Source organism: Equus przewalskii, chromosome 19, assembly GCF_037783145.1.
Source record: "Equus przewalskii isolate Varuska chromosome 19, EquPr2, whole genome shotgun sequence".
NCBI lineage: Eukaryota > Metazoa > Chordata > Mammalia > Perissodactyla > Equidae > Equus > Equus przewalskii.
This window is the reverse complement of record NC_091849.1, coordinates 19,029,531-19,056,618: the sequence shown is the minus strand read 5'-3', so window position 1 is coordinate 19,056,618 and position 27,088 is coordinate 19,029,531. Positions and strand designations below refer to the sequence as shown.

Below are 27,088 nucleotides of genomic sequence, written 5' to 3'. Positions count from 1 at the left end.
CCGAAGGAAAAAGCGTGAAAGGAAAGCGCAGGAAATTTTAGCCAGCACGGGGACAGGGAGGGGGGTGCCGCGATTGCGGGGAACCAAAACAGGGTGGGGCGGGGTGCTCTTTAGTGAAAAGCGCCCGCCTGGGTGACACGGGTGGCGGTCGTTTCGTGCGGCGGGGACACAGGACGGCAAGCTCGGGAGAAGGAGAAGAGAGGCGCCTCCCTCCGCCCGGGGCTGCGCGCCACCATCCGCAGGGCGAGGCGGCCGCGCCCGCTGGCGTTGCCTTCCCTCTCCAGGTCCGGGCTGGGCGGGCCGGGTGGCGCTCGGGGGCCGGGCTCCGCGTCGCCCCTTTCCTCCTCCCTCCCTCCCTCGTCGTCCCCGGCGGCTGGGCCAATGAGCGCCGAGAGGAGGGGAGCGGGAAGCGCAGCGCGCTGGGCCGCGGCCCTCCCACGGCACCCGTGGCCGCAGCGCCAACGCCAAGTTTGCGCCCCGAGAGTTTGCAACCGTTCGCGTTCCCCGGCCTCGCCGCTCGGTCCGGGCGAGCGAGGCGGCCGCGCGCATCTTGGGGCAGCCACCCACGGGCACTCGGTTCGGAGGGCACCGAGCGGGGCGGCGCGGGCTGGAGCCGGGGCGGCCGCCTCCCGAAGATGCAGGATGGCAGCAGCGCCGCCGTCCAGCCTCTCCTACCGCACCACGGGCTCCACCTGTCTGCACCCGCTCAGCGAGCTCCTGGGCATCCCGCTGGACCAGGTAGGGAACTGCTGGCGGCCTGGCCGCGGCCGGGCGTGAGCGCTGGAACCCCCCTCCCCAGGCGATGCGGGCGGAAAGCCTGGGGGAAATGTTATCTACCTCCGTCCTCCACCCCTGTAGCCTATTTTACTGCTACAAACTAGAGTAAAAGGTGGAACTTTTTTTTTTTTTTTGAGTTGATGTTTTTCTCCTGTAACTGAAAAAAATTGGTGTACCCTGCATGGCAGGTTCGAATGAACTTTTTTTTCTTTCTTTCTTTTTCTTTTCTTCTTCTTCTTCTTTTTTTATTTAAAGTTTTGGGTTACCTTGTTTTCTGTAACCAAGTTCTAAAGAATTCTGATAAATGAATCAACTGTCTCTTCCATCAGTGTAGTGAAGTCTTTGTTATTTTCAGTTTAGATGACCCTACTTAAAAAATAAGCCTGATTAATCTGTAGGCTATAGCTTTTGAATGAGAGACGTGGATTTTAGATTCCAGCACTGAGACTTGTCAAATCACGGTGACGGTTATTTTATACCATGTGTGATGTCCATTTGAAAGGGCGGAGGGACACGGGACACTATGGTTTTCCGAGGGCCTTAGTTTATTCAGTCAGTTTATCCTTGAGGGTCCAGGCTTCTGAATAGGACAGGTTAATGGGAGAAGAGGAGTTCTGTCTAGGAGTTGTCTGCTACCATTAACATGGAAAATGGCGACAACAGTAAGGCCAGGTGAGAAATTGTCCTGAGGGTTGAGGCTGTCTTCACTCATTTTCTTGTCTCATTGCATGCTGCAGGCTCGATCTGCCATGTATTTCTTAGTGAGTCAATAAACACGTGTTGATTTAAATGGAACTGGGTAGAGCATGCTGGAGGAGGGCCTGATGGTTTCATGCTGAGTTTTTGCCCAGTTTTCTTCCCCTGCCTCTCACTAAGTGATCTTTCTTTAAATGCTTCTTTTCTTCAAACAAGAGCATACCTGCTGCCCTTTCCACTCACATTCCTTCAGCAATGAGGAAGTGAGACCTGGACGTCTGCCTTACTCACATACTGTTTACTGAGCCACCCTTCTACCTGGCACCCTCTGAGGATATCATTTGTAATTCCACCTAGTCTGACCATTGCCTTCTCATCAGTTGCAAAATCCAGAAAGTCAGGTAATTGGGAGAGGTATCAGATGCTAACTCGTGCTTTTGTAAATTACTCTTCAGTTTGCAGTGAGGATGGGAGAGACCCCAGGACCTAGGCAAAGGCAGAAATATTAGCAAATTCTTTAGCCCTGAAACTAACTCATAGCTGAATTTCCTTAGGGGAGTTTGTTTTGTACTTACCCCTCCGCCCCCTTCAGAATTTATTTTAATTGCTTTTTCTGTTTTAAGCTATTCTGCACAGCTAGAGAGAGGAATCCAGGGAGGTTTTTTTGTATGGAAAGAGGTAGATAGTTAAGGGACCCTGGTGAGTTATGGTGCTAGCCTCATGTTATTAGGCGCTTTTTGACTGCACCCACCCCATCCCCAATCTCCTGGATTTCTGTCAAAGGAGCTCTGTCTTTAACTTACAAAAAAGAGCAAAGAGGCTTAGGGATGTTTAAGGCTGGGTGGGAGTGATTTCTGGGATGAACTGAAGGAAAAATGTGGGCGATGGGCAAGGAAGGAGACCTGTGATCTCTTAGGTCTTAGGACAGCTCCACCGCTCTTGCTCTCCAGCAGGGTCAAATCTGAGTGACTCTTGGTGGAAGAAGCACTTGTAGGGCAATGCCCCAGCCAGCTTATTTTAGGCCCAGGGAAAAGTCCCAAACCATAAATAATGTGGTTTGAGGCTAAATTGTGGCTTGAGAGTTTGGAAGCTTGATGTGTTTTTCTCCTTCACACTTTCAAGGGCTTTTTAAGGTCTTAGATGTCAGGCTGACTTGGGTGTCATTCCTGCTCTACCAGCAAACTTCCTTTGTGACCACTTCTGTGACCGCTGGCTGGCACTCTACCCTCTCTGGGCCTCACGTCCTCATGTGTAAAAAGGGAGATAGCAATAAGAACTGCACATTGGAGTTGAGAAATGTGTATAGATCTCAGATGCCCTACATCAGGAAGGTCCATCTATCAGACAGAGTCCTGTCAGGAAACAGAATTTAACTCATTGGCTCATTGGGTTACAATGAGGAAACTTGAAAGAACTACTTTGAGGTATGTGTGCAGCATTAAGGTGGACACTGGCAAAGATGTTCAGGTACCAAGATCTGGGTGCTGAAGGGGAAAGAGGAGGAAGTCTTGTTGCCATTGTCCACTGAGACCTGCCCCCACCTCCTGCCACCTCAACCCTTCTCCTTACCCCACAGCCCTCCATCTCTTGCCACTGCCCCCCAGTGGTCAGACCCCACCCAAGGCTCGCTGGCTTGGGGTGCCTAGGTGATGCGGTCTGCGGGGCCTCCTCCCGGGGCACAGGCCATGGAAGAGAAAGGTAGAGCCAGACCTAGAGGACAATCCAAGGATAAGAGCAGAGTCCTTGATGAATGCTTGCTGCTGTCCCATTGAAAAGTGACTTTTTATTGGCCTGCGTTATGCTAAAAATTATAAAACATGTACTTCAGGTTACCCAAATAGTTCTTCATATGCTACTTAAGGCCACTGAATCTTTTTCCCACTGATTTTACATTTCACACTTAGATTCATAATTTCTGAATTGACTGCACTTCTGAGAATGACTTTGGATCCTGGGCGTCCCCATGTCAAGAAGTTTATTATTTGCAAAAAACTGAAATATCCTTTGAGCACTGTACTTCATGAGTGGAGAACTCTTTCATTATTTTTCATTTGATTCTTCCATTTATCTGTTCTGTCAACTCCTGGGGGAAGCCTGGGTGCAGTTGTGACTATTCTGAGGAAAAGTCTATTATTTGAGTTTCCAGGGACTTTTACTAGTCTGACATCCTAAAGATGTTCAATGTAAAATTTAATTAGAAACAAATAGAGCACAGCAATTCAGATGCAGAATATAGGAAATGGAGGATGACTTAGGGGCCTCCACAAGTGTCTCACAGATGAGTTTGTTGAGAGTTGTGTTTCTAAAATAGTGAGTCCCTGTCTGTCTAGCAAATATGGAGCTCTGGCTGTTACTAGGATTATTCAGAAATAAAGTTTCACTTACCCAGGACAAGTTAGGGAAGAACTTTTCTTTCCCATTTAGGGGGAATCAAGGAACGGAGGCTGAGTGTTTTATTTTTTGTTTAAATCGCCTGCTCATGCTGTCTCCACTTTGTTTTGGTTGTGGAGTGTGACAGGATCTGTCTTTAAACTAACCATAGCCTTCCAAGTGTGCAAGATTGACTCAGCTACCAGGATGGATGCAATTATGTTGACATTATTAATTTGTGTGGTGCACGGTCCTGTCCTACGAGCTGTGAAAGCTCAGAAAGAAACTGTTTTCTGACTTTAAGGAATTTACAGTTTGGTTGTGGGGCACTCTGAATACCAAGGCTATTTTTACCCACTGCCACCCCCAAATTTTTTGTGTGTTTGCATAAAGTATCAACTCAGTGTTAAATTACGATTCTTTGTCTGGGTTCCTTTCTTTTTTCCCCCTCTAATTTAATCAGCAAAAAAAGGGACAAGGGAAAAATAGTTCAGGAATTAAGAATCCAGGAAATGGGGCCGGCCCGGTGCCACAGTGGGTAAGTGAGCACATTCTGCTTCTTCGGCACCCCGGGGTTTGCGGGTTCGGGTCCTGGGTGCAGACATGGCACCACTTATCAAGCCAGGCTGTGGTAGACGTTCCACGTATAAAGTAGAGGAAGATGGGCATGGATGTTAGCTCAGGGCCAGTCTTCCTCAGCAAAAAGAGGAGGATTGGCAGCAGATGTTGGCTCAGGGCTAATCTTCCTCAAAAAAAAAAAAAAGAATCTAGGAAATGATTCTGAGATTAAAGCAGCAAAGATTTAGGACTATTAACATAAGCTTGTGTTAGAATTTAAAAGGCTAGATGAATGAAGACCAGCTCTAAAGACCTGATGCTCTCCACTAATGGTGGTATCAGCAGTGCGTTTCGATTATTCCTCTGGGCCCTCTGACCACAAGGTGTCTTTACCTGCCTGGAGCTTTCAGTTGTCTGGTTGGTTCCTTTGGTTATTCTTGGAAAGGCCAACCTTCATTTCTCTTCTTATCTGAGTCTTGCCCTTTGTTAAAAGCTCAGCTCACATTCCACAGTCTTATGTATTATTAAATCAATTGATTATTAAATCAATTAAATATTTATTTAATGCTGTTAGTGCCAGCTCCCTGGCCAGGTGATAGAAACAGAAGGATGAAAAAAATCAAGGTCCCCATCCTGGAAGAGCTTATAGACCAGTAGAGGAGACAAAAGATCCATGTAAGTATAGAAGGGCCATACACTCACAGACCTGTGTAGGCGCTTGTAGAGGTTTGTAGATGGCGCCTGCTGGAACAGAGAAGGGAAAGCCACAGCGCACGTTGGACTCCTGTAAATTTACTGTGTACCTTTGACATGGTTTACACTTGACGTTTAGTAAATGTTACCGTATATTGTTAGTTACCTTGCTGGATTTATATGCTGAATTTCAAACTAATTTATTTATTTATTTTGAGATTTTATTTTTCCTTTTTCTCCCCAAGAGCCCCGGTACATAGTTGTGTATTTTTAGTTGTGGGTCCTTCCAGTTGTGACATGTGGGTAGCCGCCCAAGCATGGCTTGATGAGAGGTGCTATGTCTGTGCACAGGATTCGAACTGGTGAAACCCCGGGCTGCCGAAGTGGAGCACCCGAACCTAACCACTCGGCCATGGGGCCTGCCCCCTCAAACTAATTTGGAGTTTTCTTGAGGTCGAGGTTTTATCCCTCCTTGTATTCCAAGGAAGAAGTAGGTGCTCACTAAATATTTTAGGCATCCCTGGTGGTCTAGTGGTTAAGACTGTGCTCTCACCACTGCGGCCCCAGTTCATTTCCTGGTCAGGGAACCATACCACCCGTCTGTCGCTTGTCATACTGTGTTGGCTGCATGTTGCTGTGACGCTGAAAGCGATGTCTCTGGTATTTCACATACCAGCAGGGTCGCCCATAGTGGACAGGTTTCAGTGGAGCTTCCAGACTAAGACAAACTAGGAAGAAGGACCTGGCCACCCACTTCTGAAAAAATTGGTCATGAAAACCCTATGAATAGCAGCGGAGCATGGTCTGATACGGCCCAGAAGGTGAGAGGATGGCGCAAAAAGAGCAGGGCTTAGCTCTGCTGAACTCAGGGCCTCTAGGAGTCAGGATCAACTCGATTGCACTAACAACAATAAATGGTTATCATTAGTAACACTATATGCCAATGTTAAGGATATATATTATCAAATTTCAATATATAGAATCTGGTTTTTAAAGTGGACAGTAGATTGACCTTTGTGGGAGAAAGGGTCCATGTAATTTCCCGCTCATTGCTGCCTCCAGACCATACCCTTGGGTTTCTGCCTTGAACAGTCTGCTCTTCACGTTGCGGCTTTCCAGTTTACACCAGCTTAGGGTGCTTATGACAGGCCACAGAACATCAGTCTGCAGAGAGCCACTTTATTTTTCTTTTTTGGCCTCAGTAGTTCCTGCAAAGTCAGGTCTCCTCTCTCCATTTAATTCCCCTTTCACTGTCTGATAATGAAAATGATTAACCTGCAGGAGGAAAATAATGTGGTTAGACCACAAACAACAAGTATTGAGTTTCTGCTGTGTTCCGGGAAAATTCCTGGGGCTGTGCTAGGCTGTGATGATTCAAACATGAATAATATAGGGCTCTTCCTCAAAAAGCTCATTGTTGGGTAGGAGACGCACATGTCAACCGGTGTGGCTCATGTCTAGGACCTGGACCAGCAGCATCAGTCCCGAAACTTGTTAGAAATGTCTGTCCTCTGCCTGGTGCCTCTATCTGCTGCTCTGGGGCCAGGCCCAGCCGTGGGGGATTTAGTGAGCCCTCCAGGTGGTGCTGATGCTCCCCAAAATTTGAACTCCCCTGCTGCACACAGATAATTGGGATACAAATTAATCAAGGACAGTGGAGGGGGCTGAGTGGTGGTTGCCAGAGAACTTCTCACAGGTGAGGAGGAACAAGAGTTGGGTCTTAAAGGGTGAAGAAGGCTTTGTCATGCAGAGTGGGTGGAAAGAACATGGAGGACAGAGGTGCGGAGGTGTGAAATTATGTGGTTCATTCAAGGAACTGAGTGTCCACTGAAGTGCCTGGTGGGCTGCACTTGTGTGGGCTGCTGGACTCCAGGTGGGAGAAATAAGCATGGGCCACATCACAAGGAAGCTGAAAGGCTCTGTTGAGGGGTTGGCACTTCATCCTGCAGATCAGGACTGTCAAACTTTTTCTATAATTGGCTAGACAGTAAATACTTCCCACTTTGCAGGCCATACAGTCTTTGCTACAACTGCTCAACTCTGCCACTGTAGCAGGAAAGCAGCTGTAGACAATATGTAAACAATTCGGCCTGGCTGTATTCTCATGAAACTTTATTTATGGATACTGAAATTTGAATTTCATATAATTTTCATGTTCTGTGAAATTTTCTTTTCTTGATATTTTTTCAGGTCGTTTTACAATGTAAAACACATTTTTAGCCTGCAGGCCACACAAAAACAGGCAGGGGGCTGGATTTGGCCCAAGGGCCCAAGCCCCTGGGATAGACTAATATTCTTCAAAATTTGGTGTGTGGACCATCAAGAGAATCTCTTGCCACGCCTGTTTCTGGGATCTGGCCGAGACCTAGTGAATCTGAATATCAGGGTGGAGGGGTCCCCGGCTGATTCTTATGCCAACTGAAGCTTAGAGCCACTGCTGCCATCAAAGGGAAGGCATTGAAAGGATTAAGTTGTGAAGGGATTTTCGTTTTGTGAGGTGATGCAGACGGTCACGGCTGAAGGATGCAGGGATGCAGGAGGAGCAGAGGATGAGTGAAGGTTTAGGGTAGGCTTTATGGGGGAGTGGAGAAAGAGCTGACAAGGATCAGTTTACTGGGTTGCTGAGTATACTCAACCCACTGAAAACCAAACATTTTAGAGGGATGACTTTGTGCCAATATGTGATGTTTCTCTTTCAACAGCTCCTTCTAGGAACAAAAGTAAAACAGACAGCTGGACCTTTGCAGAGAAGGTTGTTGGAGGGCTAAGAAGGAAGTGTGTTGAAAGATGCTGACAAGTAGTTGGAAGTGATGAAAGTGAAAAGGGAGTATCTAGAGCTGGGAGGGACTCTGAGGAGCAGGTGCAGAGGAAGTGAGAGAGCTGGAGGCTGGGATGTTAGAGTGGAAGATTCCTCATGAAGCTTTCCTGGATGATGAAAGTCAGGGTGCAGACACGGGAATAGGGGTGAAGGTCAGTTCGGTTTAGCAAGCCAAGGGACTGGGGCATTTGATGGATTGTCCTCCTAAACACTGAAGCTGCCCAGGTTGACTGGGGATATGAGGAGCAGCAAAAGACTGTGGTAGCTAAGCTTTCTAGGAATGTGGAGGTTGGTGGAGTCTGACAGAGTGAAGAAGGACCAGAAAGGGTATGACCCGCTCTGCTATCTGGCACTCAGCCAGCTGCTCTGCAGGCAGCATCTCATTTACTGTTTGGAGTCTGGGTGGAGTCTGGAGGGAGGAAAGGTTTCGTGTAAGGATGGTGGAAGAAAAATGGTCCAAAGCAGCAATGGGGAATCTGGAAAAGCAGTGAGTTTTTTCGCTCTATTTGCCGGTTGTAGTGGTAAAATGAGAAGCAAATGCCTGGAGGCACATAGTTCTCCAACAAGGCTAAGAGGGAAGGGAGAGAGCTGGGAAGGCTCCAGTGAGGACTTTGAGAAGGTCAGCAGTGGGAGGGAGGGAGGTCGGTGGTGGGAAGATGAGTCATGGAGCAGGGGGAAGTCAGGAGCAGCAGAGAGCTGCAAGTTGCTAAGTGGAGCTTGCATGCTGGTCATGAGGGTCGGGGGTGAGAGGGACGGTTCTAGGCAGGTAGAGGTGCCTGCACGGGTCCTAGAGTCCTGATAAGGGCGTGGCCAGTGACTGACCCTGAGCATTTTGGTCTTTCTTGGAGCTGCACATGAATGTAATAGAAAGTTCCTTTGTGGGTCTGAAGAGATTGCGGTTGGGAGGTGGAAGGTGGCTCGCAGAAACATCAAAGGATGAGCTGTATTGAGGGCCTACTGTGAGGTATAATCCTCGAATTCCAAAGAATTGAGAGGACAAGGCTGGGAGAGTTGGGGACGTCCCTTAGTGCAGCCCTGTGGGAGTCTGTGCGCGTACAGAGCAGGAGGATGAGCAGTCTCCATTCTAGGGGACCCTGGGTGAGTCCAGGATGTGGGCTGGCCTGGCTGGAAAGTGCTGGCTGGTGTCACAATCTGGTGGCTTGATTTGACAGTAATTGGAGGGAGGTCAGAGAGAGTGCAGGCGTGGCCATATACTTCCTGGCATTTCAAGCAGAGGCCTAGTGGATCCTTGAGCTTGTTGCTGTTGTGGAACAAGAGGTGGTTCTTCACACGTGGGCTCACTTTGCCCGTCTGGCTTAATGACACCAACGACTCCGTATATTCAATGCTTATGCTATCAGGCCTCAGCCTCCTGCTCTGTGTACATTATCTTGTTTAATTGGCAGCACTAAAAGTTAAACCCCAAATTTCAAGTTAAGAAAGAGGCTGGGGGCCGGCCGTGGTCGAGTGGTTAAGTTCCTGTGCTCTGCTTTGGTGGCCCGGGGTTTCACCAGTTTGGATCCTGGGTGCGGACCTAGCACTGCTCATCAAGCCACGCTGAGGTGGTGTCACATGGCAGAAATAGAAGGACCTACAACTAGAATATACAGCTATGTACTGGGGGGCTTTGGGAGAAGAAGAAGAAGGAAAAAAAAGAAAAACAGAGGAAGATTGAGCAACAGATCTTAGCTCTGGGCCAATCTTAAAAAAAAAAAGGGAAAGAAAGAGGCCTCCCAGGCTTAGGTAACTGCCTGAAACCCTGAGGCTGGGAAGGGGCAGAGGCAGGCTGGAGTTCAGGACTATCTCTGTAGGCCTTGCTCCTGGTCACTGCACTGCGTCCCAGCCACCATTTCCTGTGCACTGTACTGTCATCACGGTGGACTATTTATTTCCTTCACCTCAAATACTTCCGCTCACGCTCTTGCTTCTCCCTGAGTCCTCATTGTGGTCCTCATTTCCTTTTTTACCTCCTCGTCTCTGTACCCCTGGCCTTGTTGTCTCCTCTCCACTTGGGGAGCCCCCTCCTGCTCCCCTAGTGCCAGATGGATCCCTTCTTTTTCTTTGTTTCTGCTGAGCATTCTCTTCATACCGCATTGTGCCTCTTACCTTATGTCTTAGATACTTATTGGTCTTTCTGCCCTGCCTGACTCTGAGAGGCTTCTTTCAATACTGACTTATTGAGTGCCGGATGCCAAACATTAGGCTAGAATGGGGACACAGATTAATTAGAGTCTGTGCCTTCTAGAGACAAACCTATAAGCACTTGGTAAACTACTATATTACTGTAAACCCTTGTAAGACAGTGTTCACGATGCTCCAGGAGATGGGTGCACGCGCCGTTGCCTGAGGACACGGGGCCTCAGCACCCCTGGGTGAGGGGACGGACTTTGTGGGAACTGCTGCTTTAGGAGGAGAAGGGGAGTGTGCTAGGTGAGGCCAGGTGGGATAGGCAGAATATTCCGGGAAGAGGAAGCTGTTCGAGCAAAGGTATTGAGACTCGAGAAAAAAATGAACCTTCTTTGTGGGCAGTGATGGTGAATGAGTCTTAGTCATCTTGGTAGGCTTCCTACAAAATAGGAACTAAACAAGCGATGGTGCGTTGAAATGGAATTTTATTTACATTCTTGCATTGGAATGAAGGACTAAATTAAGATTAAAATTGGGAGCCAGTTCTTTTTACCGACTAGTTAGGTCTGTTTATTGTTTGGAACCAGCCTTTCAGATTGAATAGGCCTAGTTTCTGATTTGAAATTTAATTAATGGCCCAATTGATGATAGTTCAATGTTAATCTTGGGTTGTTTAAATATAAAATACTCCGTTCCCATTTGCATTTTGTGGAGTTGATGTATACATCACATGCAATTATAAATGCACATTTTAATATTTTTTGTACCAGTTGTCTCAGGTTTGTGTGAACAACATGTAGAACTTTCCTTGTAGCTGTCTAAAGTCAAGTTACACATATAAAAGCTACCACATACCCAGTGCTCCCAAGTGTTCTGCAAGCATGGCCTCCGAATTACATTTATAAAGAAAATTTTTGTGAGAAGTTTATATCTAAGGAGATAAAATCTGGAAATATCTTTTGTGGCAGCAACTTGTGAAAAGAATTCAGTGTGTGTAATTTAATAACAGTGTTTGGTTGTGTGCCTTCTAGAGCTTTCTATTTTAAGTCAGTCAACCCTTTCAGTAAACAAGATAAATGGAAAACTCGCTGCAGTCTTATTAATGACAATTTCTAGTAGTTTTACCAGGATAACACAAGCATAGAATGTTGTGAGTGGGAAAAGTAACTTCAAATGGTTTATATTGGTTAAAAATGTGTTTTATTATAAGACTGCTGTCCCTCTGGGCTTAAGAATCACAGCCTTCTGCCACAAGATGAACTCGTTAAGCCATTTGTAATGTGTTTTTTAGGTGTCCAAAAAATATGCGCTTGGTGAATCATTTACCAACTTCCCTGTAATAGTAGGGCTCTGCTTATAACTTTTTAAAGTTATCAGTGGTTAATCTTCTTTTATGCATTAGTAATATCGACCTGATTTGAAGTACGGTTTTGGAAGTCAGCAGCATTAACGTGGTTTCAAGTGTTGAAGATTTCTGGGGATTTCCCAACCGTGATAGCATTACAGATAGTCCATTCTCAGGTTTATTTCCCAAAACAACAACACAGAGCTCAGGTTCTGGTCTTATCTGATAAACAGCAGGGGCCTGTTGGAAAAGTTTTGTTCAGATGATTCTAAATTCTTATTTCAAACAAGTAATTAAAATAAAAAAGACTGTGTTTTGTTCCCTCCACTCCCCTCACTTTTGTCTCATTCATCGTTCTGTAGCTCTAATTTGAAACAGAGGCAGCAAAGGTGTACAGCAGAAGCTTGCTAAGGCCTAGAGGAAATTGCTAAATTCGGAAGTCATTTTGTGAAATTTCTTGAAGTGGTTCAGCTATGAGTGTCACTGCGTTGAGACTTCTTTGTGACCAAGACTTTATTTTTTTCCTAGCACTCTTTTTGGGCTCTGTCTTTGTTTTTATCTTGTCTTATTTATTTTAAATTTTGTGTATTTATTTATCAATTTTGTTTAAAATTTTTCGTTTTAAATAAGTTAAATTTTTTGTTTTTCTTTTGTATAAATACAGTTTTAAAAATTAGTTTTCTGACTAGGTAGCTTATATATTTAGCATCAAAATCAGAAGGCAGATTAGTCATCCTCCCCTGTGCCTGCCCCAGGGTTGCAGCTGCCCAGATCACCTCCCCGCTGGCAGCCAATGGCATCTGCCTATGCATACATGTGCACAGAATCTTTCTATTTTCTGACACAAGCGATAGTGTGCAGTTACTCCACTCCTTGCTTTTTACTTTTTTTTTAACTTAACAGTGTCTCGTAGGGATTGATTCATATCTGCATATACAAAGCTCTTATGACATTTGACTTCCTTTCTCCCTTTTCTGAGAGTTCTGTTTCTGTGCTTCCAGAAACTGCCTTGTTTTGTAGCAAACGCTGAAAGTGCTGGTGTTCGTGGGTGAGGGGGCTGAGGGCTTCCCACGTCGGCACAGCCTCCTCTGTTCACATTCCCCAGGATACGGAGAGCACCGAGCACCACTAATAATGGGACACATGGGGGAAGAGCACTGAGCTTGGGAGAGGCAGAAGATTGAAGTTCGTTTCCAGTTTCCTCTTGGATGGAGAGAAGCACACTCTCGACTTAGGCATGAAGACATCAAAGATGCCCGCATCCATTGAGCTTCAGGGCTGCAAATGGCTCTGCCTCTAGCCTGGTGACAGAGCGCTTCTCCAGAATTCTGGGTATCCCCATCTGCTGGAAATGATGCTCAGTAGGCCCTCTTCAGCTCTAAAATTTTGTGATTCCAAGATCTTCAACAGTAGCAAGGAAGGCTTGGTTTTAGATTGTAAAGAAATACTTCTTGGGGGTAAACCCCACAAACCAAGACTGTTTTTCTTTTTACTTTTTAGTGGATGTCGCTAAAAGGATTGTACTTGTTTATTTTACTTTCTTATTTCTCTAAATGAAATGTGTGCTTTTTGATACATGTTGGCTGAAGTGAATTTACTGTCGGGGCTCTGGAATCTTCTCTCTTCTTTCACCTCCTCATTAATGTCAGAATGCCTTAGGAACTTATGTGCTTTGCTCTGAAAAAGATAATAAAGAAGAGCTTCTAGTTCTTGTCTACTAGAGATGTTCAGGTGTTTTTCCCCTCTTCTCCATTCTAAAGATAATTGCCCATTTGTCTTCTTACAATAAATGTTAACTTGCCTGCAGGTTATTTAACAAAAAGGGAAGCAAATCAACATTTATATGAAATTACACTCAGAGAGCCATTTTAACAAATTGTAGAGGGAAGGACAAAAAGATTTTTTATTTTTTTAATGTATGGGGCCTAGGGGTGGCGTGTACAAAAAGGGTATGGTGAAAGACTATCTTAAACTCATTTTTGTAATCTCGGCCTTCCTGGGTTAATATTTACCTTAGTTTTATAGTTAGCTTTACTAAGTTGCAAAACGTAAGTCAACTTATGTGTTTTTTTATCTTTCTCCTGAAATATTTAGAGTGTCTTTATCTACCGGTTTTGTTATCTTATTTTAAAAGAAGGGCAAAATGAGGCTATAAACCAAAAACTATCATTTCATCAAGGTACAAGGTGGGGCTCTATTTCATCATAATAACGAACGATGACTGTGCCTATTAGCTAGTTGAAATCGCAGAGTGGATTTGAAGACAGGTAGCGGGCTGTAAAAGGGTTTAGAAATTGGTCACTTACAAGTTTTTGTGAGAGCTGGAAAACCATCTCTTGTGTACTCGGCAACTCTCAAACATTTATTAGAGTAATATGTATCTAGATTTGGTTCTCTGTTGCAACGTTTCTAGAAGAATTGGAGAAGTTAGAAGAGATCAAGAAAATTGGTCATAAGAACAGCTAGACTAAAGTTGCTAAACCAAAGGAAATGGAAGTAGCTAACATGCTCAGTCATCGTGGAGTGGCCATCAGTGAGGACCTTAAAATGCTGGTTAGGCAGCCATAGGTTGGGTGTGCCAGGGACGCGTCTTATTTCCTGAAGAAGGTCTTGAACTTGATGGCCTTGCAGACCTCCTTTGGTGTGTTATTTTATAATTAACCCTCTTTAGCTCAAGTGAAAGTATCAAGGGTCTAACCAGTATTTCAAGAAATGACTTGCACATCACTTAAGGATTGCCCTTTGCTTCCTAATAGATGGATCACATTCCTTGGTAATTTTTTTTTTTTAATATTTAATGGTGGGTTTTTTTTTTTTTAACTGGGAAAAGTTTGCTCTGAGCTAACATCTCTTGTCAATCTTCCCCTCTCTCTTTTTTTTCCTCCCCAAAGCCCTCGTACATAGTTGTATATTTTATAGTAAGTCCTTCTCGTTCCTCTATGTGAGCCGCCTTCACAGCACGGCTACTGATAGACCAGTGGTGTGGTTCCACGCCCTGGAACCGAACCCTGGGCTGCTGAAGCGGAGCACGCTGAACTTTCAAAACTGAAAAATCAACATTGGTATATTAACTATTAAATAAATCCCAGCCTTTTTGAATTTCACTAATTTTTCCATGAATGTCCTCTTTCTATACCAGGATCCCATACCTTACAATTCACCCACTTAAAGTATACAATTCAGTATTTTTTAGTTTATTCACGAGGTTGTATAACCCTTGTCACCATCTAATGTTAGAACACTTTTGTCTGCCCTGAAAGAAACCCCATATCTTTAGCAGTTCCCATTTCCTCCCAAATCCCGCCTCCCACCTCTCCCCCCAGCCCCTGGCAACCACTAATCTACTTTCTCTCTCTATAAATTGGCCCATTCTAGACATTTCACATCAAGGGATCATATTATATGTGTCTTTGTGATTGGTTTTGTTCATTTTCAAGGGTCTTTGATGATTTTCACTTGGGTGCTCATGCTCTGTTGTACTTTGTCTGTGGGAATATTTTGAGACCTGGATTTAAAGCACAATCCTTTTGAGAGAAATTGAGTTTTCTTCTGCCAGGGTACCTGGGAGCACTCCTAAGCTACATTCTCTTGAAGTGCATTTCCTGCTTTAGGTTTTTTTTTGATCGTACAAGGCATGTGAACTTAGGCCTCCAAACTCTCATTCTCAGAGGAGTCTTTGTACATTTTGTCTCTCCACCCAGAGCCATATAAACATATATCCCACTCTCTCCCTCTCTGAGGAGGGCCTTTTTCCCTAGTGAGGCGTCACCTTCCAGAAGTTTAGGAGGGGTTCTGGCTTCAAGACCTGTCTTAGCTTTACGAAGTGTCTAGATCTTCTTCCCACCACTCCTTTCTCGGTCTGTTTTGTGTCTGGTGCCCAAGCTCCAAGCTACCTGGATGGGCGTATGTCCCAGGGCAAATGCCAGGGGTCCTTACATCTCTGATTTCTGCTTTCTTGTATTTCTGGCTTCTGAGGAATTTTCTTACTTTTCCACCAGCTGTGCATGAAAATGATCAAGCACATCAATCTGAACTCATGTTTAGCTTAATATAGATATAGATGGTTACTTGTAGGAATATTTATGGATATGTGTATATTCGAGGGTTAATACACACACATATATTTCCTTGCTTGATAAGCTGAGAGAGAGACTACAAGGAGTGACACTCCGTTAGCAATGAGAACACCTACACTTAGATCTTGGTTTCTAATACCATTCTCGGGCTCCTTGGAGAAATGGCTGATTCTAGGACTAGGACAGGAAATACACAAGATGAGCCTGTCGTATCTCGTAGTGGCAGAAAGTAAGAAAGTACAAAAACAGAAACAAAACCCATAATGATGAAAGTGTGTCAAATGGACATAGGAACTAACTGAAAGAGCTTCCAATGGCCAAAGCTGGAACAGTTTGAGCAGAAAAATAAAGACGTATTAGATTGTAGAAGTATAGATTAAAGAAGTATGTTATAGATCTGTAATTTATAGATTATAAAAGTATTAGATTATACGACAAAGTATAAAATAAACATCCATGAGTTCATACTGATATAAATAAATATTTGAATAAGTAAATAAATGGGGGGAAAATAGACAAATCTTCCTACGGAGAGATTCCAAATAATTCATGTAGATGCTCCGCCCTCAAGGAGGGGGAGCATACATAACTCTCCACTCCTTAAGTATGGGTTGTGCATAGTGACTTCCTTCCAAAGAGGACAGTATGGAAAAGGAAAGAGGGTGGTGGGAGTGCAGCTTTACAGTGGAGGAACCGAGTAAGCTTGACCTCAGCCAAGTGATCAAGGTCAGCATCAATAGTGATAATTGTATCGATAGTGTGTTACCTTCTTTGTAGTCTTCCGCCCCCAAACCCATTCTCTGTCTAGTTATGGGAAAAATATCAGACAATTACCAATTGAGGGATTCTGTAAAATACCTGACCAGTACGCCTCAAAACTGTCGTGGTCATCAAAAACAAGGAAAGTTTGAGAAACTGTCATAACTAAGAGGAGTCTAAGGAGACATGACAACTAAATGTAATATGGTATCTGGATGGGATCCTGGAACAGAAAAAGGGGTTTAGGTAAAAACTAAGGAAATCTGAATAAAGTATGGACATTAGTTAATACTAGTGTATCAACATTGGTTCATTAACTGTGACAAATGTACCATAAGATGTAAGATGCTAATAATAGGGGAAACTGGTTGTGGGCTATTAGGCAACTCTATATTATCTTTGCAATTTTTCTGTAAATCTAAAACTATTCTAAAAACTAAAGTTTATTTAAAAACTGATGCTTTTTATTTTTAATCCAGGGTCATTAATTGTGCTATATCTGTGAATATCAAACTCACCATATTGGCAGAAAAGGATGTTGAGACCTGTATGTTTTTAGATAATTTTCTAGTCAGAAGAATGTTATGAAAATATGCAGTTAGTGCTTTAGATTTATTGTTCGCTTTAAAGTTATATTTATTAAAATTTTTGCATTCATCTGTGTCACACCTCAGGCTCCTCATCATGTAATTTTCATGAATGAATCGTTGTTTAATAAGATAAATATTTCTCTCCCTGTAACATCAAACAACAGAGCCACCTCCAAACAAACTTCCCATGTGTTTACCATTGCTCACTGAGATATTTCCTCATTAAATTTTGACTCCGGAAATGCTATTCTGCCTCTCAGTTCTTCATTCAACAGAACCGTTCCAAGTGCATATTGTTTAAGCCACAGGAATCCATGCAAAAATCTGCTCATAAGGAATGATAGAGTGCTAGCTGTATAGAAGTAGACCAGATTTCAGACCCAGGCTGTGAAATTACCATTTGGGTTTCCTTCTGAGCTCTGACCCGTGAACTCACCTTGTTCTAAGGTAGTAGGGAGAATGCTGGAATAGGACTATGAAGAGCTGGGGTGTAGGCCTAGAGCCAGTATTTATTAGACATGTGACCTTGGACAAGCCATTAAACTTTCTAAGCCTGATTCTTTATTTGTAAAATGAGTTAATAATAACTACATTAAGGGGTTGTTGTGAATATCAAATGAGGCAGGTGATCCTTGGGGAAGGTTTTGGTAAACTCTTTAGTAAAGATAGGGATATTGTTTGTTATTACTTCCTCATTGGCAGCCCCATCACATTTTTGAAGCCAGTAGGGAAAAAGACTTCGTTATTATAGCACTGAACTTAATAAATACACATTTATTGTTTATTTAATTAAGTTTAATTACACATGTATTAATGTCTTACAGGAGTTTACTTTCTAATGGTCTAAGTTGGACAACTGTCTTACTCCACTGAAATGTCTTGGGTTTAAGTATGTTCTTGGGATTACCTTAAGGAATGGACAGGATGCCTGGGCAGTGAGGTGGGTGTGGGTGGTCGGAGGGGAAGTTGGGTTTCAGTTAGTATCTGGTGAAGAGGAAGAAAATACTCAACTCAGGGGAAGGGAGGGGATGAAGAGACTTAAGATACTTCAAGGCAGAAAAAGATGGGGCAGAGGAAGGCAATAAGTAAAGGCGTGGGTGACAGACGGAAAGAAAACTTTTTTTGACTGTGGTGAAACGGGAGGGTAGAAATCTGAGCTGAAATGCAGGTAAGTTTAGTGCGCCCAGGAAGTATGCAAGAACCCTGCAAAGGAATGGCTCTTCCTATTAGTTAAACATTACTTCTTATTAACTGAAATGCTGGGGTTGTTAGTTGGGGTGTGTTTATGGCCCCCTGAGTGGCTTTTCCGGTGGGAATATTTAAAAAAATTGTCTTTTAAAACAGACACTGAGGCACTTTTTTTTTTTTTTTTTACTCATCAGCCAGTTGGATATGTAAAACTTGACTTCTTTCTATGTCTTCCATTGAAAAGAAATATACAGCTTAATTCCTGAGGAGGTATGGGCCATAGGTATATTTATTCTATCACATGGCATTATTTCTACCTTCAACTTCTGGTCATAATGCTAATTGAGCTATAAATGAAACTTTTTACTATGAGTGCTACCTATATACTGTACTAAACACTCCGCGTGAATTATCTCATCTAAGTCACACAACAGCACTGAGTAGTAAGTGACCTATGAAAGATCCCATGTCTGGTCAGCGGTACAGCCAGGATTCAGGCCCAGGAAGTTTGGGTTCTAACCCTGGACTCTTATCCCTCTTCTATTTTATGCCTGTGGTCATCAGGTGCAGCCTCAAAGCAAGGATGATTCAGAGAATATTTGGGTAAATCTGGGAATGAACCAGAATACAAAGCAGTTTTGCACCTGCTGTGTTTGGCTTGTCAAATGTGGAAAAGTGATCCAGGGGACTTGTTTTGCTTTCCTGTCCATAGCAGCTGATCCTTTGGAAGGGCAGGTGGCCATTGTAGTTCACTCTGTACTGGTCAAGTCACAATTCTCCTAGGTGTTTAGTGCTGGGTGTCAGCTTTTAAGAGGGACATTGGCAAACTGAGGTATAGCTGAAGGAAGGCAAGCAGCAAAGTGTGTGGCCTTGAACCTAGTTCATTCATATAAGGAGGGATTGCTGAAGGAAGAGGAGGTGTTAAACTTGAAGAAGAAAAGCCTTAGAGATGATATGATAGCAGTTTTCAGATACTTGAAGAGTCTAATTATGCTCTATCCTCAGCAGAATTAAACTCAAGGGACAGAAACTTTAGGGAAGTGGGTTTCAGTTCATCATAAAGTTACTTATTAATGAGAGTTGTGTAGATAAAAGAATTGATGGCCATGGGAGTTCAAGAGTCCCCCACCCCTGGTGGAATTCAGGCAGAGGCTGTAAGGTGATGATTCCCATTGTCAGGAACATCCCTGTTCCTTACCTGTTTGCCCTGAGTTCTATTCCGTATCCAGCTGCCAGTCCACAGTGATTCTTGTTTTAGTATTAATTGACAAATAAGTCGGTGGTTTAAGGAGTGACCTTTCTCAGTGGGCATTTAAAGACAAAAAGATGTCTGTTAAGCCATGGAGGAGTGCAGTTATGTGCTGCATAACGACGTTTCAGTCAACGATGAACCTCATGTACAACTGTGGTCCCATAAGATTAGTACCATCCAGCCTAGGTGTGTAGAAGGCTATACTATCTAGGTTTGTGTAAGTACGCTGTATGATGTTCGCACAATGACAAAATTGCCTAACCATCGATGCACTTCTTAGAGTGTATCCCTGTCGTTAAGCAATGCACGACTGTAGGTAGATTAAATCATGGTATATTCAAGCTATGGAATCATATACAAGGATTAAAGAAAATGAGGTGAGATTGAAAGATGTGCATCATATTGTTTAAAAAGAGCAAATTGCAGAACAGTTTGTGTATTGTGATCCTATTCCCATTTAAATTAAAAAGAATCAAAATGCTCTATCTCTCTATCTAGTTCTGGAATCAAACTTAGTCAGCAAAGTGTAGATAGTGGTGACAGTGATCCTGACCCTCTTAACAATCACCCAGATTACTGGGGAGGGTGAAGGAAGCTTTTACTTTTTAACTTTTACATCTTCATATTTTTTAAACAAACATGGTATTTTGGTACTTAAAACCTTAAAAAGACCCAAAGGAATGAAGTAATTGTGTAAAATATCAGACGGTGTGGTGGTTATTTTGGGGGTCTCCCAGTCATATAGCCAATAAGGTTGCAGAGGCAGGTATAAGAAGAAGAAGATAGAGTTGTTACAAACTTGGAGTCCTGAACATCCTGGTGAACGGGACTACTTTTTACAAGAATGAGGAAAGTTGAAATAGAGGTTGACTAAAGGGGTGAGTTAATGACTTCTGCTTGAGCCATGTTGAGATGAGAGCAGGATTTCAAAAAAAAAAAAAAATGCCCTGGAGGCAGTGTGAAATGTGAAAGATCAGAGTTGGAGATTTGGAAATCATTGGCATCTGAGGACAAGGGTGGATGAAACCAGGTAATGGAATGAAGTCACTGAGAAAGGAGATGAGCTGATACTACAGCAGAGACTCACCTTGGCGAACACTCCTGGTTAAGCACAAGTGGAGGAGCTCAGAGAGAGGGCAGCATCAGAAAGGTCATTTGGACCAGTAGCGTGGAAATGGGGGAGGAAGGAGAGGGGCCCTCAAGGGAGGTAGAGGGTTCAATTTTTTGAGAAAAAGTTGCTGAGGATGGCGGAGAAGGCAGTTTTAGGCAAGTGGCAAAGAAGGCAGACTACAGTGTTTAGGAGGGAATGAGGTGGGAGGAAATGGACTTATGAGTAGATGGCTCATAAGAGAAATCTGATGGTTTCAAAGACGCGAGACAAGAGACAATGGCGGGAAGGGCCAAGGGGAGTTTTGGGTTTGTTTTGAAAGATAGCAGGGAGTTGTCCATATTTGAGGACAGAAGACAGAGGTGAAAAAATCACAAAACCTGTGGAGAAGAAGCCGACAGAGACTTGTTGGTGCAGAGTGGGTTAAATGTGAGAGGAGATGGGATCCAGAACTTGATCAACTGAGGACAACCTCTCCACCAGGAAGGATAAGAGTAGACCTGAATCACTTCAAGGTGGAGATAGGAGGAAGTGTGGAGTGCTCCTACTGAATAGCCTTCACTTTGGTTTTTCATTCATCTGAAGAATGCCTGGGTGAAAATGTGAAAAATTAATTTATCCGTATTTTTTCTCCAGAAAGAGCCAAGTAGATGGGAACAATCAAAAGGGTGGGATGGGCCTCACAGTGCCCTAAGAACCTAAGATGTCCTAAGGTGGCTCACAGTGTCTGTGGTTTACAGCGCTCATTCCCAAGCAGTGGTCATCATCAGAATCTCTGGGGCAGCTTCTTAAACACAGGGATTCCTGGGCCCCGCCCCTGATCTCACTCAGAATTTCCTAATAAATTCAGGCTAAGACTCTTAGGGAATCCAAAGAATCCCTTCAGGAGCTGCCTGGGATGTGCTGGGGGTCTTTAAGAGGAAGCATGACTTTCTAGGGCATAAATACTCCGAGTATTGTGTGAAGGTTGGTCTGAGCATTTACTCCTATAGGGACTTGTTCTAAATTTTTGCTCACTTGGGAATTTCAAGTCTCCCAATGGTGATCAGGCAGCTTGCTATTTCCAAGGCTGAGCCATCCTTCGTGTGTGTGGATTTGTGTTTTGTTGTTTACTATTCTTAACCTACCCTGTCTTGTTCCTGTTAAGACTCAGAGGTGTCTTTGAGCACCCTGAAGTCCTTTTGTCTGGGTGTTCTTGCAGTTCACAGGGTTGCCTCTCACTCATGCTCCATAGGGTGTTCCCGTTTTACTTTTAAACTTAGGGAGAAAACCAGTGCTCTGTTAAGTTTCTTCCTTTCTTCACCTGACCAATGGAAATTATTCTTTTTATACTATTCTTTCATATTAATTAATCCAGGGGTCTTTTAATGACACGACTCTCTTTTCTTCCTTTACTTCTTTGTTGAATTTCTTCTGGTTTTGTAAATTGTTTTAAATTTGTAAAATAAGAGTTTGGAACTATTTTCACAGGGGAAATGGGAAGAAGAAAGTGAGCTCTATGGGACCACAGCAGAGACTTGCCCTGGAGAACACTCCCCAATAAGTGCATGTGGAAGAGCCATTTAGATGCTTGTGCTAAATGTGCTACATGTATTTCGTTATGGAATTTTCAGAATTATCCTAACAATAATCCTATTTCCTTCCTCATTTTACAGGTAAGATCTAGGCTTATTGAGATTAGATCACTTGCCCAAGGACACCAGTAAGCTAGCTAGTGGCAGAACTGATTGTCTGACACCGAAGTCCATGCTGTTTTCAATATGGCATGCTTACTACTTTGCTCCTATCTTCTGAATTAATAAATGGGGTCATGTTAAGAATGCTAGACCTTTGAATTAAATGGTTTTGCAAACAGAGTTGCCATTGGTTGGCACGTAAACACTCCAGGCAGCTTAGGAATCCTCTCTCATGTCCTTGGGAGGAGTTTATATTAATATCTGAATAAGCAAGTTGTAGTGGTCAAAGATGTTTTAGAGGAATAAACATGGAAGGTTATTTTTATCCCAAAGATGTTTAAGTTTGAAGTAAATGTTTCCAACCAACTTGGTAAATAGTTTTATAGCCATATTTACAGGTTGCAGGTTTTCTTTAAAGCTTAATGGCTTATGTTTTGCTTTCCACATTTCAGAGTGTTGAACTTGTTAAATTAACTAGAAACTGATCATTGGACTGACCTTAGGCTCTTGGTTTTTCTTCTGAATTTATGGTTAGTTGACTTTTAGAAGTAGACATTTTCTTTCTCATGTGGTTTTCTTAAGTCCCAGACTCAGATACAGTTTTTACCCCTTTATACTGTCCAAGAAGTGCCTTTGACAGAATATTCCTATTTATGCTACTTCTTCAAAGCTCAGAGCTCTGCCCCAAAGCCATAGCATTTTAGCCGGCCTCGTTAGCTCTCCAGATTCAGACCCAGCAGCCAGCCAGGGAAGAACTTGCCCACTAAGTTCAAACAGCAAGTTGTTATCCATTCCACACAGGGTCACACTCTCGCCTCTCTTTCTGCTTCTCCTTTTCTTACCCTGGGCTTCAGGAAGGGTGATGAAACTCAGGGCACATGGGTCTTTAAGTACTTGAACCTGGAGAGAGAAGACACAGGGAATGCGTATGCCAGAAGCGTCGATGAAAGGAATATGTGTTGGTACAGTCATTATGGAAAACAGTATGGAGGTTTCTCAAAAAACTAAAAATAAACTACTATATGATCCAGCAATCCCAATTCTGGGTTTACATACCAAGGAAGTGAAATCACTATCTTGAGGAGGTATCTGCACCCTCATGTTTATTGCAGCATTATTTACAATAGCCAAGACGCGGAAACAACCTAAGTGTCCATTGATGGATGAATAGTTAAAGAAAATGTGGTATATTTATATATATATACAGTGCACTCCTATTCAGCCAAAAAAGAAGGATATCCTGCCATTTGGTATAACATGGATGAACTTTGAGGGCGTTATGCTAAGTGAAATAAGTCAGATGGGGAAAGACAAATACTATATGATCTCACTTGTCTGGAATCTAGAAAAGGTAAATTCATAGAAACAAAGAGTAGAGTGATGGTTACCAGGGGTTAAAGGGTGGGGTAAATGGGGAGATGTTGGTCAAGGGGCACAAACTTCCAGTTATAGAAGGTATAAGTTCTTGGCATCTAATGTACAGCATGGTGACTATAGTTAACAATACTGTATTGTATAATTGAAACTTGCTAAGAGAGTAGATCTTAAATGTACTGCTACACACAAAAAAGGTAATTAGGTGAGATGATGGATAGTCAACCTTATTGTGGTAATCATTTCACAATATATATGTATATCAAATCATCACGTTGTATACCTTAAACATACACTATGTTTTATGTCAATTATATCTCAATAAAGTTGGGAAAAAAGAGATTCTTGAGATGTGTGGAAATGCCCATAATCGAAAAGCCACACTCTCTTGTTCCCAGGAGGAAAAAAAGATGAAATACCTGCAGATGAAGACATAGCTGAAGCTTTCAGCAAATTCCAGCCCTCTCACCACCATTTCCTTTCTCCCAATCGTTTATTGATGTTAAGGACTAGTTAAAGGCAGGAAGTCCAACAGAACTGGTATTAACTACCTGCAAGGCCTTGAGCAAGTCACTAAGACTCTCTGACTTTTAGTCTTTTCATCTCTTAAATGGAGATAGTAGTATCTGCTTCATAGGTTTGTTAACAGGATGGAATGAAAAAAATATGGAAAGTGCTTGAACCATAGAGAATAAAATTAATTTTTATTTTCATGTGCTAGGTACTATCCTAGGCGCTAGGTACTATCCTAGGCGCTAGGTTTACAAAGATAGGTAAAACTTCTTCCCTGCCTGTGGAGAACTCAAACTCAGCTAGAATATAGACATGCAACAAAATAATTGCGATTATGTGTGGCAATTAAAATGATAGATATGTCCAGGGAGTACAGAGGTAGTACAGAGGCAGGTCTGGCCCAGCATGTGTGTGTGTCTGGGGATGGGTGTAGGAGAATGGGATTGAGGAGACCATTTCTGAAGGAGGGAGGTAGGTAGGGAGGGGGGAGTCAGATGATGGCAGGGGATGGGAATGTACCTAAGGGGCTTTAATCCTGGGAGAGACATGGGTGGATTTGTGTTATCCGTAGTTCATTTGGTGGAGGATGGTTTGAGGAGGTATGGACGAATTGCTCACCAGAAAATTTGGGAAGTCTTATAGACACACAGGGGCTAGTCATTCTTCTAGAGATTGAGGCCTAATCCTCAGCCTTGGCTTAGTGACTAGGGTCCTGGTCCTGCACTCTGAGGATAGTTGCTCATCCCTGTTTCCCTGTCTGCCAGCATGAGCTTCCAGTATGGTCTGGTCTACCTTGGGTTGTCACCAACTGTTCTCTGCCCACTTGTGAATGGCATCGCTGTAGACAGTGTCCCATCCTCCTCCTGCACCCTCACCCACCCACCCCCTCTGCATGGTGATCAGCAATACTGTGCTCATCAGAGCTGACTCTGTCAGCCAGGCTGGACTTCCCTGTCAGCACCAGCACCTGGATGGTTCCCGATAGGCTGTCCTCCTGGGTGGCCCTGATGCTAGGTCCCTGCTTCTTTCTGCTTGTCTTGCTGTGAGTTACTGGCCAGAGACCCCATGGATTCCTGTTGTTAGTGCTGTTGAGTTGATTCTGACTCCTAGCCACCCTGTGTACAGCAGAGCATAACCCTGCCTGGTCTTTTTGTGCCATCATCTCATCGTTCGGCACTATATCAGACAATGCTCCACTGCTATTCATAGGGTTTTCATGGCCATTTTTTTTCTTGGAAGTGGATGGCCAGGTCCTTCTTCCTAGTCTATCTTAGTCTGGAAGCTCCACTGAAACCTCTCCACCATGGGTAACCCTGCTGGTATTTGAAATACCAGTGGCTTAGCTTTCAGCATCACAGCAACGCACAGGCACCACAGTATGACAACAGACAGACGGGTGGTGTGGTTCCTGGGCTGTGGTGGTGAGGGTGCTGAATATTAACCAGTAGACCCCCAGGGCTGGCTATTCCTCAGATACTGTTCAATTTAAGAGGAAGCAATATTGAAGATTTTAGAGTTGTGTGGTGAGCCTTTTGGGCAGGGTCTTGCCAGCAGTGGTAACTCATTGGAGTCACACTGTTCAGGGTCCTGTTCTTAGATTTGCTAATTAGTCTAGGGTCTTGACTTTTGTTGGTGGACACTTGACGGTGCTCAGGGACGGACACCGACCAAACAGAATGCCATTTTATCCATTTACTCTGATTAATACAGGTGATAAGCAGGATGGGAATTGTGATATTGGGTAATCATTCCATTTATGTCTCATATAGGAGACTTTCCTTACAAATTCAAAGTATAACCAGAAGTAAAGGGAGTCAGCTGGATGGGTGTCATGGTCATGGTGTTGAGCCATGCTGGTCACCTGGACCCAGGTGCATCGTATGGCTGTACCTGGGTCTGCCAGTTGTGGCAACTGTTCATCTATAGGGTGCTGGGGACATCTTCACATAGTCAACTATTTTCCTTTTTTTTCCCTTTTAATAGAATCCTTGCAGACCTCCCCTTTCTGTAAACACATTATCTTTTCCAGGTAGATCATAGTACTGTGGGTTAGATTATGGTGTATTTTAGTTACATTCCAGCCTGGAGGACAGGGCAGCCTGCCAGGTACCTTGAGTGAGAGAGAGAGTAACCAAGGGGAGCAGAGGACAGGGAGTTCTCTTTGGCTGTAGTCACAGCCTTGCCTCTCTGGATAGGAATGAGAGATAAGGGGAGGGGACTTTCACATGTGAAGAGCACTGTATGTCAGCTTGTTCTCTTTATAAATGTAATACCAGTCCTTTCCATTGTGTTTTCCAAATTTTTCTCCATTGGAAAATTGGAAAGTTCTCCATTGTTTCCCATAGTTAGAATAAGTGTCAGGGTTTGAGGCTTCCATTTTCACCCCTCCTATGGGTTGTGAATCTGTTGAGAAATATGCATGGGTGTTAGCCAGGGGTACAGATATCAGCTTTGATACTGGCAAAGCTAAATGGAGATGTCAGTATGGCCCTGGGGCTAAGTTAGAGCTCCTGCAACCTGAGTGGATCTGATTTATCTCAGTGGCAGGTGGAGCAGCTGCACAGTGCTGCATCGGGCGCTTGTCCCATGTTGGGGGGAATGGGGAGACTGGGCAGCCATGGGCAGGCATCTCAGGGGAGAGGGTGGGAGAGTGGACCCTCAATGCATCCCTCCCCTCGAGGAAGAAAGGATCACCGTAGTGTCAGTTATACTCTCCGTCCAACATGCTGAGTGAGGAGGAGGAGAAAATGGAGGAGGGTTTCTTCCCAATGTTCTAGAGATGAGAAGTCCTCGATTATATATGGACCCAGAAGGAAAGGTTAACAGCTTATAAAGGTTTGAGTAACCATGCATGACTGAAGTTCTCTTAACTCTAGAAGTAGGCACTCGACTCCTGTACTCGCATTTTATAACAGGAACTTGAGTAATTTGTCCGGGGTCCCCCAGATCTATGTGGGAGAACAGGGACTTAAACCCAAGTCCCCTGACTCCAAAGCCCAGGCCATCCTATCACACCAGGCCGCCTGATGAGAACATGTGTGTGCTGCTGGCCTTTCCTTACATTTGCTATGGATGTAAAGTACTCTCTTAGTAATCTGAGTTCCTAGACCAAAGATACATATGCCCGTGTCTGTTAATATGCTTTGTTTTGCAAGCACCGTCTCCGCT

At 43.7% G+C, this 27,088-nt stretch overlaps 1 protein-coding gene across 1 annotated transcript in view; it reads left to right on the top strand.

Moving 5' to 3' along the window:
- Nucleotides 1-229: 229 nt before the first annotated feature.
- Nucleotides 230-27,088, top strand: part of MBOAT1 (membrane bound O-acyltransferase domain containing 1) — a 92,390-nt gene continuing 65,531 nt past the window's right edge. The window contains exon 1 of the mRNA XM_008528044.2: nucleotides 230-738. Within this exon, the coding sequence (XP_008526266.2) occupies nucleotides 382-738 (357 nt within the window). The 5' untranslated portion in view covers nucleotides 230-381. The remainder of the gene's footprint in view (nucleotides 739-27,088) is intronic.